Source organism: Nasonia vitripennis, chromosome 1 (assembly GCF_009193385.2).
Source record: "Nasonia vitripennis strain AsymCx chromosome 1, Nvit_psr_1.1, whole genome shotgun sequence".
NCBI lineage: Eukaryota > Metazoa > Arthropoda > Insecta > Hymenoptera > Pteromalidae > Nasonia > Nasonia vitripennis.
Window position 1 is genome coordinate 4182880 of NC_045757.1, and position 13235 is coordinate 4196114.

At 47.3% G+C, this 13235-nt stretch overlaps 1 protein-coding gene across 6 annotated transcripts in view; it reads left to right on the forward strand.

Moving 5' to 3' along the window:
• Positions 1 to 13235, forward strand: part of LOC100116798 (protein neuralized) — a 55824-nt gene that overhangs the window by 27021 nt on the left and 15568 nt on the right. For 2 of the 6 annotated variants that reach the window (XM_031921890.2, XM_031921893.2), the window contains exon 2: positions 6753 to 6830. The exons of the other annotated variants lie outside the window; for them this stretch is intronic. In XM_031921890.2, coding sequence (XP_031777750.1) covers positions 6753 to 6830 — 78 coding nt within the window. The remainder of the gene's footprint in view (positions 1 to 6752; positions 6831 to 13235) is intronic. 6 annotated transcript variants of the gene reach the window in all.

The following is a 13235-nucleotide window of genomic DNA, read 5'->3' on the forward strand; positions in this document are numbered from 1 at the left end:
GCGTGCCGGAGCTTTCGGTTCACATACACGTATGCGCGTGCATTATGTCGCTCGGATGAATAGAGACGATCGCAGCCGTCGACAGGTTTTCGTGTAACGTTGCGCGTACTGGGATTTACGAGACGATCTTCCTTGGCTTCCAGCGGGAGGTGCAGCTCTCGGTATTGTGTCACCAGTTGCGCTTGGGACAATCGAGATTTTTCGAAGACGCGTGCGGACGCTATGGGGGTGGGGAAGGGATTTTTTGGGAGGTTCACTTGCGCGACGAGTATTGATTGTACGTCGTTGTGTAATTGTGCGGCTTGTTTTGTGAAAGTTGCGGCTTAGCTTCAAAGGATGAGTTTAGATGGGCGAGCTTTTTGATTGAAATAGATTCGTTGTTTAAACTAATAGTAATAGTACTACAGCATCAGTTTTTTCCTCAAAACTAACATAATTCAATCGACATCCTGTGTCCCAAAATCGCGTAACTTTTTTCCAATCGTCCCTCCGCGCTCATCTCTACAAGACTCAACAACAATACCCCGCGCACGGATACAAAGGCCCGAAAAGTAAAAAAAGATCGATCATCATTGGTCCCAAATCGACAATAGCCTATATATACAGCCGATCATCGAGGAAACTCCTGCACTGACAAAGTGCACGTCCACCTTGATTTTTTCGCTGCAGAGAGTGTCGCGTCCACAGGTTGAGATTTACGGCGCTTTCCCCTCCGCGCACCATCCGCGCGAACAATGAAGCTTCTCTCGTGAATGAACGCACGAGAAGTCCTTTTTCTCGTTTCTGTTGACGCTATTATGTTCCTTATTCAATTCCCTGGTGGAGAGTCCAGTGGCGCGACGATTTTTCAAAATCTCCCGTGCGAACGTTCGATATTTATTACGTTTTGTCATTTCGTCGCTCGTACGCGCCGTTTACGACTTTCCTCGGTGGAAACGTGTTAATAGTGTCTTCCTGTTGCTATCATGCAGGTTCTAATTAAACGTTGTTCCCAAGCGAGTCTTGACAAAAAGAAAGAAACGACAGCACAGCGACAATCAAAGCTAGAGCTGCTTCTCTCCTCGCGTCAAAAGCAAAAACTCGTCGACAGATTAGACTCTCTCTTAGCTTGTTGCCAGGCGGAGGTGGCAGCAGCAGCAGCAGCAGCAGTCGACATATCAGCTGGCCGAGAGCAGACGGCATTGTTCCTATCAACAATGTGGAAAGAAAGGCCCAGTTACACTCTCTTCTGCGCCGTAGCTCGGCGATTCCATTCATTATTTCTGCTGCTGCTGCTGCTGTTACAAACCCACCCACTTGGGTCCAAACGAGGCGAATTTCGCCTCAATGAGATTTCGCGTGCGCTTTAAGGAGGAAGGAAGCACGAGAGTTGAGCCGCCGCTGTTGCTACTCAAAAGACATTGGTTTATTTGTTTCGCGCATGTACTGCCGCTGCTGCTGCTCAGCTGCGGGTTATATACCACCTTTTTGGCTTATGCCGACTGCAAAGTTCGTTACGCCGTTTGGTCTTCGTTTTTTTTCCTCTTCTGCTTCTTCAGCTCCGTCAGATGTTCGCGATTATATTTGCTGCATCGTGTATTATGTGCACGGCTGCTGCTCTGCAGGCTTTTGTCAAGCTGCTGCTGAGCTTCTGCTCTTTTCGATATAGGAATTTGACGAAACGGCTGTTCCTTTCAGCGCGAGATGATGAGCTTGGAAACCTGTTTATACGCTTCGAAAAGAGCGTTACTCGTACAAAAAAAAAAAAAAAAAAGAAGAAGAAGCTACGATTAAACACGAGATAATTGAATCGAGTCTCGCGGTTACGTTACAGCGAAGACGAGCCGCTGGTCCAATGTCCACACAGTGAAACGCGCGGCTATCCGATTTCAGAACCGATCGCGACGAGGGGTATTGTTTGACTCGGCAAACACACGTACGTACAGCGTGATGTCAACCGTATACGCGGGAGGCCACGTGGCACTCGTTAAAGCCATCCGGCACTTCCGCGAGCTCAGGAAGACGGCTCGGGTTACAAAGCTTATTATCAGCTATGCTGTTTGGATGATTTCTCGAAGTGCTATGCGCGATGGTTGGATCGTGAATTTAAAAAAAAAATGACAAAGAAAAACGGATATCTGTACTCATGCCAGTCTTCGAAGAATCTTCGAAAAATCATCATCTGCGCGTAACTTTCTCTGGTGAACCGCTATGGAACTTCGCTGGCCGGCAACCACAGCAGGACACACACCCAATGGCTTGACTTCAATGAGAAGCTCGTTGCGGACATCGCGTGCGGGAAGCGAATATTCCAAAAACTACTAACGAGATCCGGAAAAGTCTCGCGATTTTTTCAACTTCCATCCTACGTCCCGCTCTCCGCGAATTTGGTTTCCGGTGGGCAGCTGGACCCTCAGCTCGCTTCGGAAATCAATGGGCCCCTACCGGTACGCGTATACTGTATACATTATATTACGGCAGGGAGAGAACTGCTGCGGCTGCTGGTGGACAGCACCTGGGACTCGCTCTTTCGGTGCAGCCTGATGTCTGGCGTGCATTGACACCTGGATAGCACATGCCTGAGCGCGCGCGCGCGCGAGAGAGAGAGAGAGAGAAGGTTGGCGCGCAGCGAGGGGCGAGTGTTTAGAGAGGCCCCGCGGAGATATCGGAGGCTGTGTTTTAGATACCGGAGTTTTCAGCTTTTCCGAGGGATGCGAGGAGATTTTTTTTTGTTTGTTTTGGGTGTAATTCGATGTGTGGGGGATCTTGGGTAGGGTGATCGTCATGGGGGTTGATTAGGATCGGAGGATGAGAGTTCTGGAGGTCAGTCGTAAAAATCGTTACATATTTTCTTCGATAAAAAAAATTTATGCTGATTAACTTTCTAAAAGAGCGTATTTCGAGTAATGACTCGTAGAATAGACTCGTTACACACACAACAGCTAATAAACAAACGCATGTAGACACTACTACAATGCAGCCAGTATTGCACAAAGCCAAACTCGAGAATCTCATGCCACACGCTTACCATCAAATCGTATCAGCAGTCGTCTCTCCCATCAGTATTTTCCGAAGAATCGTAAAAGCCTGAAAATTTCCCACACACACGCGCTTTTCCAGCCACATCAACCTTACACGCAACCACACAATTGAAGTCAATGCGCTGCGAGTGTGTAGGAGCATGAAAACTCCGTCATTCCCATGGACATTCGCACGTGTAGAGTTAGCTGCAGCGAAATACACTCGCACGTGAAAATCATCTGGTGAGAGGCTCTCACCTGGACGTCGATAGATCGACGTGGAAGCTGCGTCGCACACCTGGAACAAAAGGGACGACTGGACTCGCTGGATATTTTCCGATTTTTCGCTACTACTAGGGGATGCTACGCACAGTCGAGTCACGTTCGTATCTGGCGGCCAGATGTTTTCACTAGACGAGACACGACTCGCTCCGACGACCCGAGAGATGTATTTGAGTTTTAAGCCCGTACGCATATACTGTATTGTATTTAGCTGTGATGGATGTCGGGAAAGGGGTTGTTGGATCGTGATTAAACGGACATTCGATTATGTTCGAGTGAGTTATTGACGGATTTGGAAACGCTGCTCTTTAGGTGCATTATCATGATAAAAAAGCTTCCGTATAGGAATTTCGTTCATCGTTGCCGTCGCACTTATACGAACGTTTAATTTTCTAAAGACTTTCACTCGTGCTATCAGCTACCCATTTCGCCCAAAGTGCCAATATCAGCCTTTGAAAAAAAAAAATTTTAATTTTTCTAATCGATCCCCTCGATTCACCGGCGGCATCATCATCGGCTCTCCGTCTATACGCGTAATCAGATCAAAAAGGGGGGCTGACTGGGCGCCGGGCGTCACTCACGACCCTTTGATCTGGCCTGTCCCGTGCAGTGGCATACATAGCGAGTGAGGCGCATTAATGGAAGGAAACGCGGGCAATTCGATTACGACGCCGCTCGAGGATATCCGGCCACTTCCGATCTCGCTCTCTCTCTCTCTCTCTCTCTCTCTGCACGTGCAAGCGAGCAGTTACTCTATATACATATAGGTGCATTATGTTAGAGAGCCGAGTGGGTGGCTAGAAACAAAGAATTACTAAGGGGGCAAAGATGCTTATGGGTTGCGGAGCTGTCAGGGAGTCTGTCGAGTTTATTTTTTTAACGTTTGAAAAATATTAATAAAACAGCACAAATCAATTTTACAAGCTTGATTCCCCTCTAAAAACCATTCAATCGAAAAATCTTACCAGCTCAACCACTGTGAAACCTCAATTTTTTCAACCCAAGCAACAAAAAAAAGTAACTCGCACTCGACCCAAAAACCCTACGCACAAAAGCCCGCGAATTACCCTCCTACGCCAAGTGCAATTATCGCGCTTTCCAACCCCTTCAGACGTAATAACCTAAAAAAAATTTTATTTTCTGTTCCAGGTAAGTCGGAGCCTCTCTGGATTTCCACATGAAAAATCTTTCTCTCTCACTCTCCCGTCGAGTCCTCGAGTGAAAAGCGCCTTTGATCCGCCACGCGTGCGTTAATCCACCCGGGCGTTTGTTTGCGCTTCGCGCGGAAATTGCGCGACGTCTACCTCGTTCTTCTCGTCGCGCTGTTCGCTTTTTTTTCGTCTGCGGCGCTAAAGCGTTAATATTTTTTTCTCCTCCTCTCTCTTTGCAAGCTACTGCGAAAGTTTCGCCTCTGCGTTATATTTTATATGCGTATTAGTATAGCTATACGTATATGCGTTCTCGGTACGGAATTAGCGTCTGGTTATTATTCCAGCGGCGCGTCCCCCGCTCCGAATTTGAATAATTTGGGAAAACAAACGGACGGGTGGATTTGTAAATCTCGTCTCGATTTTTCCCCTTTTCTTTCGGACAAAAAAAAAAGGACGAGGAACCTACCGGGTGGCGGAAACGCCGCGGTGACACTGCTGCTCGTATCAAAGGAGAGTCTCGATGAAGCGTACGTGAGATGGAGATTAATATAACGCCTGTGTGGCTCCTCTGAGGTATACTCGAAGTTTCGAATAATTCGTTGTAATCATCAAAAAAATACTATGTAGTACACATTATCAGCTTCTTACTCCGCGAGAAATTCCTGATCTCGTCCTCGAGAGCTAACAAAGAGTCTCCGCAAAAAGCTCGACGTCCAGCGTTACGAAACAGCCACTCGCGGTAATAATAATCGCCTTCTGCGGTTATTAGCCGCAATCGCGCGCACACGTGTCTTTTAATTGCCGGCGTCGCGCAAAGTGTCACCGGTGCAACTTTCTCGAGGAGAAGAAGAAAAAAAGAAGCAAAGGTACACGCACGCGCGCGGCCTTCTTGAAGCGCAGCTGCCGTCTCTTCGAGTAGGGAGAGGTAATCTTCCCTGCATCATCCTTATTTATTCTCTCTCTCTCTCTCTCTCTTTCGAAAATTCTACCCTCGACTGCGTCTTCAACTGACGTAACTTTTCTCTCTCTCTCTCTCTCTCTCTCTCTCTCTCTCTCTCTCTCTACCTGCTTCTCCCGAAATACTGAAGTCAGGTCTGGCTGCTGTTCTTCGCTCTTTTCTCCCCCATCCCAGCGGATGACGGTTAATTAATGCGAGTGTGCTGTGCAGCAATTTTCGACTGCTTTGGCTGTATATACACGACTCTTGGAGTCGATTTCGCGACGGCTATTAACGAGCTGGGGATTACGAGCCTCCGCGTCTATTGTTAACTTTTTTCTCGAGCGCGTTTAGCGTTATACAAGCCATATGCCGCGAGAGCTTGATTATGCGCCCCTATTGTGGCCGATGACCGAACGCTTACACGCGTCTATTTCTCGGTTTGATTCGACGATAAAGAGATGGATTTTGGAGAGAGAAAGGAAGGAATAAAAAAAAGCGAAGAAGGAAGCTGGAAAGCTGCTCTTTATCTCTCCGGAGGTGTACGCAAGGTGCGAGAGCGAGGTCCAAATCCTGTTTTTCCTTCTTTCGACCATCCTTCTTACCTGCAGCTCTTTATCGAGTTTCACACTTGAATTTCGTCGGTACGGGCTAATTTACGGCCTTTCTCCAATCTTCTTCGAATTATTAAACTTTCTAGACAAGAGATACGTCACTCTACAATACTGTTGACATCTAGATCACGTCCAAGCTTCTCATTACGTGCAATACACACTCCCATAATGAATTAGTTCATCAGCTGGCTTCTGGGAAAAGCTCGAAACAAAAGCTAAAACACCGAAAGTGTCCCTCTGGCTTATTATCGCGCAGCGCATCCGTCCGATGTATCCGAGAGCGATAAAGATAAACGCATCTCCTTCGTCTCGAGAGAGAACAGCAGCCGATTGGTCGACGGCACGCGCGCACACCTGCCTCGAGCGCGTGCCCGGTGAAAGCGAGAAAAACAACTACTTAATATACACGCACTCGACGGTCCATACTCTCCACTGCGCTCTCCGTGTGTGTGTGTAACGGAATTTTAAGCGGGTTTTACGATCGTTGGGACGCTGAATTATCGGTGATTAGCCATTAGTGATGAAGATGCTCGTTTTACGCTTTATAACGCGAAGAGGTAATACGTCTAATGCTCGTGTTAAATATTATGACAGGTATCGATTAAGGTGAATCATTAATATAATGTATTAACGTCGTTCATCGCCATCATTTATGTAAATCAAAATTCATCGCCATCATCGTCATTTAGCGATACGTCAACTAGATGATCGTCGGTCAGCTCTAACCATGTGTGTTTCTTTTATCTGTTTCCTGCTGTTATGATGCCAGCCAAGTACGCGGATCGCATAAGAATCCACCAAAAAGAGTACCTCATCGAGGGCTATCAGTCTGGCGACGATAACAACGGTGAGCTCAGACAAACCCCCATCTCTACTCTTTATATCTCTCTTCACCCGCATTGTTTCACGATAATACACTTCTCCAAATGTGCTGCTTGCGATATGTTGTGTATATAAACCTGATCATCACTCACACGTTATATTTATATTTTCTGCTCGATTGTTGTCTCATCTGCCCTATACTTTTTTGTTTCATTTTTGGTTATTTCGTTTGAGAGATACACGCCAGCAGCTGTACACTGTTGTCCGGTGTGACTTGTTGCATCGTGAATGTGAAATGCGCTGCTCGAACTTTGTAAACTTAATTTTGTACAAAGTTGTACTTTATTCACACGCACACACAAACTCACAGACACTGAACCGAACTACGTTTATCGTAGAGGACGTGCACCTTTGAATCATCACACTCCGAGCCGGTCTCTGTGTACATATTCAGATATGTAAATATGTGTTTTAGTTTCATTTTACATCCTTACACACATATTAGAGACACACACACACACAGTGTATGACTTCATCTTTTGTTTTATACCCATACGTCATTGCACATACTCGGCATCTCTCGATTCATATATTTAGTGCAAGTATGTACATAAATTTTTACTGTCTATATATTTATTATATCTTTCTCAATATATTAATAATACGTTAAGAAAAAACCTTATAAAAAAATACAAGCCCCAAAACTTTCACCCTCACAGCCTCTCTCGCACTTGGAAATCGATCGCCGCAAGAGCGAGAGAGATAGAAAAAGACATCGTCCGACCGATAAAAGAGCAGCGCTCGCTCTCGCTATCTCCGAGGATTTCCCGTCGAGCGCTGAGCAAACTTCATTATATACAGGCTGCAGTTTTGTGCCCCGATGAATAAGAGCACCGACACCGCCGTCTTCTTTCTCGCTTTATTTTCCCGCCGTCGATAGATAAGAGATTCGTTATGTCACCGGCAGACTGAATTGCTTGTTCGGGAAACGGACGCGAGCGCGCGACGCTTTATCTCGCTGCGTAGATTTTTTCCCCTCCGACGCGCTCTCTTTCTTGTTATTGCGACGGAGGAGATTTAATTATGGCTAATGATTCGCTGGAGAAAAAAATTTATTCATACGCTCGAACTTTATTCGATGCCGCTTATGAATTTTCGTATAAAAAATTACGGTGTAATCCTAATCCCCCGTGAAACCGAAAGTCGATCACAGCGTAACCCAGCCTACTCGTAATCCCAGCTCAGCGCAGCATCCGCAGCAAAATCAAACGTAATAAAAATCGTCAAAAGCTGTAACCTACACACACACACACACCTTCCGAACTACCGGTGCTTGCGTATACGAACGTGCGAAGGGCAAATATTATTTTCCGGCTCAGAGCCCTTACGTAAAATTGCGCGACCGATCCTTAATACGCGCCAGGGATCTTGCGTGGGAAACTCGCAACCGAGGCTTTGTGATTTTCCTTCTCCATCCCTGGGGAGGGGATCCTCAGCTGCTGCTCGTCCCTCCTGAACTATACGTCTTGTATACCTGTAGCGGCAGCAGCAGTGCGTCGATTTAAAGTCGCAGGTATAAGGAGGCCAGAGAGTGGCACTGAGCGTAGCTACGCCGAGACATTTAAATCACGGCTGGCCGGAGGAGGATTTTTTAAATTTCCGGTATACCCATCGCAGGTCCGGGTGCGACGATGGGAACTGGATCTCGTAGGACTAATAATCGAGGACCGGATGCATATTCAAATGCGTCGAGGTGTTGCGTCGATCGGGAGGACCTGTCATCGGCTTCTGTTATGTAATTTTTCACAGGTGATGTAGGGATGATGATGCAGAGGATTTTTTCGTGAGAAAGGTCGCGCGTAGTTTTTTCGAAAGCTATAGTCGGTGGATCGAGGGATGCGTACCTGCGATCGAGAAATTTAATTGTTTCAATGGGCGAATGCATCTCCTACGTAGCAGCATAAAAGTAAAAAATATCAACAAAAATAATTTTTCAAGTCGTGAGCTTCCAAATATCAACAAACAAATCCCGTAAATATTTGTGAGTAGTACAAGCCAAAAGCAAACAGCACCAATGATTTCCCTTAGTGTTAACAAAAGGAGCGTAAACTCGAACGTCAATGCCAGCGCATGACGACCCTCTACACGCCGTAAGCATAATAAGAGTCCCCGACAACGTCATTGTACCGGCCGAAAATAAAAATTCGTGGAAGCCATCGAATCCACCGAGCGCACGCGACAAAAAGAGGAAGAAGAATCGAGAGTCTCTCTCTCCCCACCAGTTCTCGGCACGAGGCCCGAGCCCCCCACCACCAGGCCCCGCGATGAAGAAAAGCCGGCGACGAACGCGTCTTTTGTCGTCTGTAAGCTTTTCACCGAAGAATAAGGCTCGCGCCTCCAGCGGATTTCCTCCGGTCATTCGATGGGCCTTAAGAACGCATTAAGGCCCCGATTCAGCGTAGCTCGACCGCAGGACACGCGCGTTGTACAATGAGCCACGCAGCGAGACTGCTGAGCCTTTATCGGGGAAAACCGCTGCTGGGTCAGTGTTTTGAGCCTTACGGGGGGCGTGAGGTTTACGTATATCGCGGTGCTCGAGGATTTATGATTTTCCTCTTTTCTTCTTTACTTCGAGGTTACGTACGCAGGAAGCTCGGCGTATGTGGCCGAGGAGACAATGCGATGTTTTCCCTACGGTGGCGTCTTCGCATTGTGCGCGTAACGCGGAACACCCAGCTCGAATTTTCGGGGTTTACTCGGGGCGCTGTACTACGCGACGTCCTACAAAAAAAAAAAAAATTGCGTGGCTCTCCCTCTTACTTTTTTTCCAGGCTCCAACAAAGAGCACAGCGCACATGACGCTGCATTATTCATAAGTCAGGATAAAAATTGCCAGTTTCGAGAGATCATCATTATCATCATCATCATCCCCCGACTTTTGGCAGACGCTCGGGTATCGAATTACGCATTAAGACTCGCCCTCGCAACGTGCACAAAAGATCCTCATTTTCTCTCTCTTTCTTGCTCTCTTCGAACGCAAAATTCTCCTGCATCGGGCACAGGTGAATTAATAATTCTTCGGGCCGTCGAACGCTGATGATTTTTTTTCTCTCCGCCGATGCACCTGTTCGCTCTCGGGGTTGAAACCGTCGCGCTCGCGCGCGGAGGCAGATGTTCGACGCCCGTCTCTTACGGAGATGAGATGGGCTGGTGGTGTGCGGAATATCGCTCGAAACGCCTCCTTCTCTCGCTCAGGACATTTAAATGCAAGCTGCAGCAGCTTTTCCTCGGATTTTTCTCTCGGGGCCCGATTGGGCCCACTGATTAGTAGATAGGCCCGGCAGCTGAGTGATTTTAGAACGTTGTTTTTTTTTTTTAAAACCCACCGTTACCAGGATTCTCGCAGAAGTGTGTACCGGCCGCGACACCTAGTTCAACCGAAAAATAAAATGCAAACGGTATAATAACTGCGCGAGTGTGATCGTGTGTGCAACTGGCACGCGACTCGCGACCGCAAACCACATGTCTCGTATGGCGGCGGATCTTCCTCGAGTTCCGCGAACGCGTGTGTAGTGCTTTTGTTGCACTCGAGGATTGATAGCTGGCTTATGCTCCTTTTCGACGGTGGTTCTCCTGAATTACTCCTGAAGTAACGTTCTTTTTTTTTTCTTTTCCTTCGGTCCGCGCACATCTACGCACTTTACGTTATTCGACCAACATACCGGCGACAAACAAGCAGTCCATACCGCCAGCCTCCCGCAGCGATTGAAAAAGGGAATCGGCCCCGCGCGGCTGTCGGCTCTATCTATCCGTAGCAGCAGCCCACGCGTTGTAAAAGGCCCTTGATAGAGACGGTTTATTTGAGTAACGAGATAATGGCCGCCTTTGTCGCGAGCGCAGGCGCTTACCAAAAAGCCGATTACCCGATTATCTTCTCCTTCCTCTTGGCTCTGATGTGCTCGAGCTGCTCCCCATCTATCTCTCTCTATCTCTCTCTCTGTCTCTCTCTCTCTCTCTCTCTTTGCTTTTGTAAAAATAAAGGAGCTCTTTTTACTCGCGGACGCGCGTGTGCGTGTACGCGCGGCTTAAGTGAATTTACGATGCGCCGCGACACTGCTGCTGCTATACTTTTTTTCAAGGGAAATTTTCTTGGAAAACTTTGTCAGTCTGGAAAGCGTTTTCTGGTTCGGGTTTTTTTTTTCAGGGTACGGAGATAATTTTTCAATCTTCGCATCGGCGGGGGTTGCTCGGTTTTGAAAAAATTTCGAGCGCTAAAAAAGGCAATCAGAGCACGACACCGCGAGCATCGCACAGATCGGCCGCCCCCGAATTCCCGACGTTCTTAAGCGCAAATACCAGCCAGCGCGCACACAGGCGCAGCATCTCAGGGTCCGAGGTGCGCTCGCGTATCGATTTTCGCCACCAATTATGCATTACCCGCGCTCTCGCAGTGACAGCTGACCGTGCCGGCCATTCCCTTCACCTCCATCAGGCGCATACACACCTATATATAGCTATGCACACACTGCAGCTGCAGCTTCTCTCGTCCCTCTTCTCTCTCTCTCTGTCTCTCTCTCTCTCTCTCTCTCTCTCGGCGAGACATCAACGTCCAGACTATACACATACTACCTCTTTCTCTATATATAGCTATACACGAAAGCTCGTAAAATCGAAGGCTGTATAACTCCTGAGAGGTTACGTCGGCGGTTATGCCCGCGAATTAGACACGCGGCAAGGAAGTCCAAGTTTAGCGCGTAATGTTTACACTCGTGCTCTCTCAGCGATTGCTATACTTATTATTCGAGCTTATAGTTGTACGTAGACAGCAGAGCGTCGTGGGAATGTCATGGTTTACGAGCCTCTGCCTTTCCGCGCGCGATTTATGGCAAGTCTAATGATATAGGTTATGCTGCTGCCCTCTGTGTATAACGATGATTATGGCATTGCGTTGCGTCACACGACCGCTTTAATAACCCCTCGTAACGCGCGCGTTTTACTTTCCCTAATGAACTAGCATTTTCATCGACGATTTCTCCTGAAAAACCGCGTGTAAATATATATATATATATATATATATATATATATATATATATATATATATATATATATATATATATATATATATATATATATATATATATATATATATATATATATATATATATATATATATATATATATATATATATATATATGTGTGTACGCATGTACACGTACAAGCCCCCTCGACGGTCAACAGGGGTTGAGAGTATTCCATCTCTCGCTCTCTTCGTATTTTTATTTCCGATCGCGGGGGAGGCTAAGTCAAGGGATTTTAAAAGCTGCGCCGCGCATCTGTCCCCCGTGACTTATTTCCCCCGGCTATCCTTAGTATGTGTCTGTGTGGAAAAATGAAAAGCCCGGAGCGATTTCGCCCTTTCGAGAGAGAGAGAGAGAGAGAGAGAGAGAGAGAGCCTGCATCGGGGAGTGTATATAGTACGCGGGGGTGCAAAGGCTAAAATAGCAAAAGGGCAGACTGCTGCTCTGCTGCAGGAGCGGATCGATTTCTCTCTGTCTCTCTCCTTTTCTCCTTGACTGGCGCGGGAGGGGTATCGGCCTAAAAATAAAGAGCCGATCGTAAGTTGCTCTCGGTAAACAGGGCCACGTGCGACTGTCGGCGAAATTTCGTCGCCTATAAACGACTCTCTTCGTGCAATTGGGCTGATGCGCAGCAGAAAAAGGAGTCAGTGCGCTCTTATCTCATTAGGGTATCAAAGTTCGCGCTTAATTCGCCTCATTTCTCGATTGAGCCAATCGACGATGCATCGCTCTGATGCGTTACTCAGAGAGTGAGAGAGATGCGCGCAGTGTGTATTAGTCGTCCACGAGGGGGGGGGGGGGGAAGTTCGTGTGTGATTGACGTGAATTAAGCCGGGTAGGCGTGAGCGCCGCAACGACGACGAGGACGACGAGGAGAATTGGGCGGTAATGGAATGATTACCGAGGACGCAATGAGACGACGTCTCTCGCTCTGTGTTTTGTTATTGCGCTTCTCGCTCTCTCTCTATCTCTCTTTCTCTTAACAAGGCGCGCGCTGTAAATTCGAAATTTTTCATTCACCGAGAGACGACTGCAGGTCTGTTAAATTTTTAAGGTCTGTGTATGTGAGATCTCCTGTACACCCGGAGCCATTAAATTACTCCGTCGATTTATGCGTCTAAGCTCGCTGCTTCTCCCAAACTTCCGCAGTTGAAATTTCCAACTCGCCGAGAGAGAGAGAGAGAGAGAGAGAGAGAGAGAGTGCCGGCACTTCATTGAATATTCGTTGACTCCACCAGCTGCTGCTGCGAAACTCGGTTCATTTATTGAGATAGCGCGCTTTGACTCTCCGCTGGGGAGTGTGAAAATTTATGGAATTCGTTGAGAGCTATAGATAGGTATTCGAATTTCC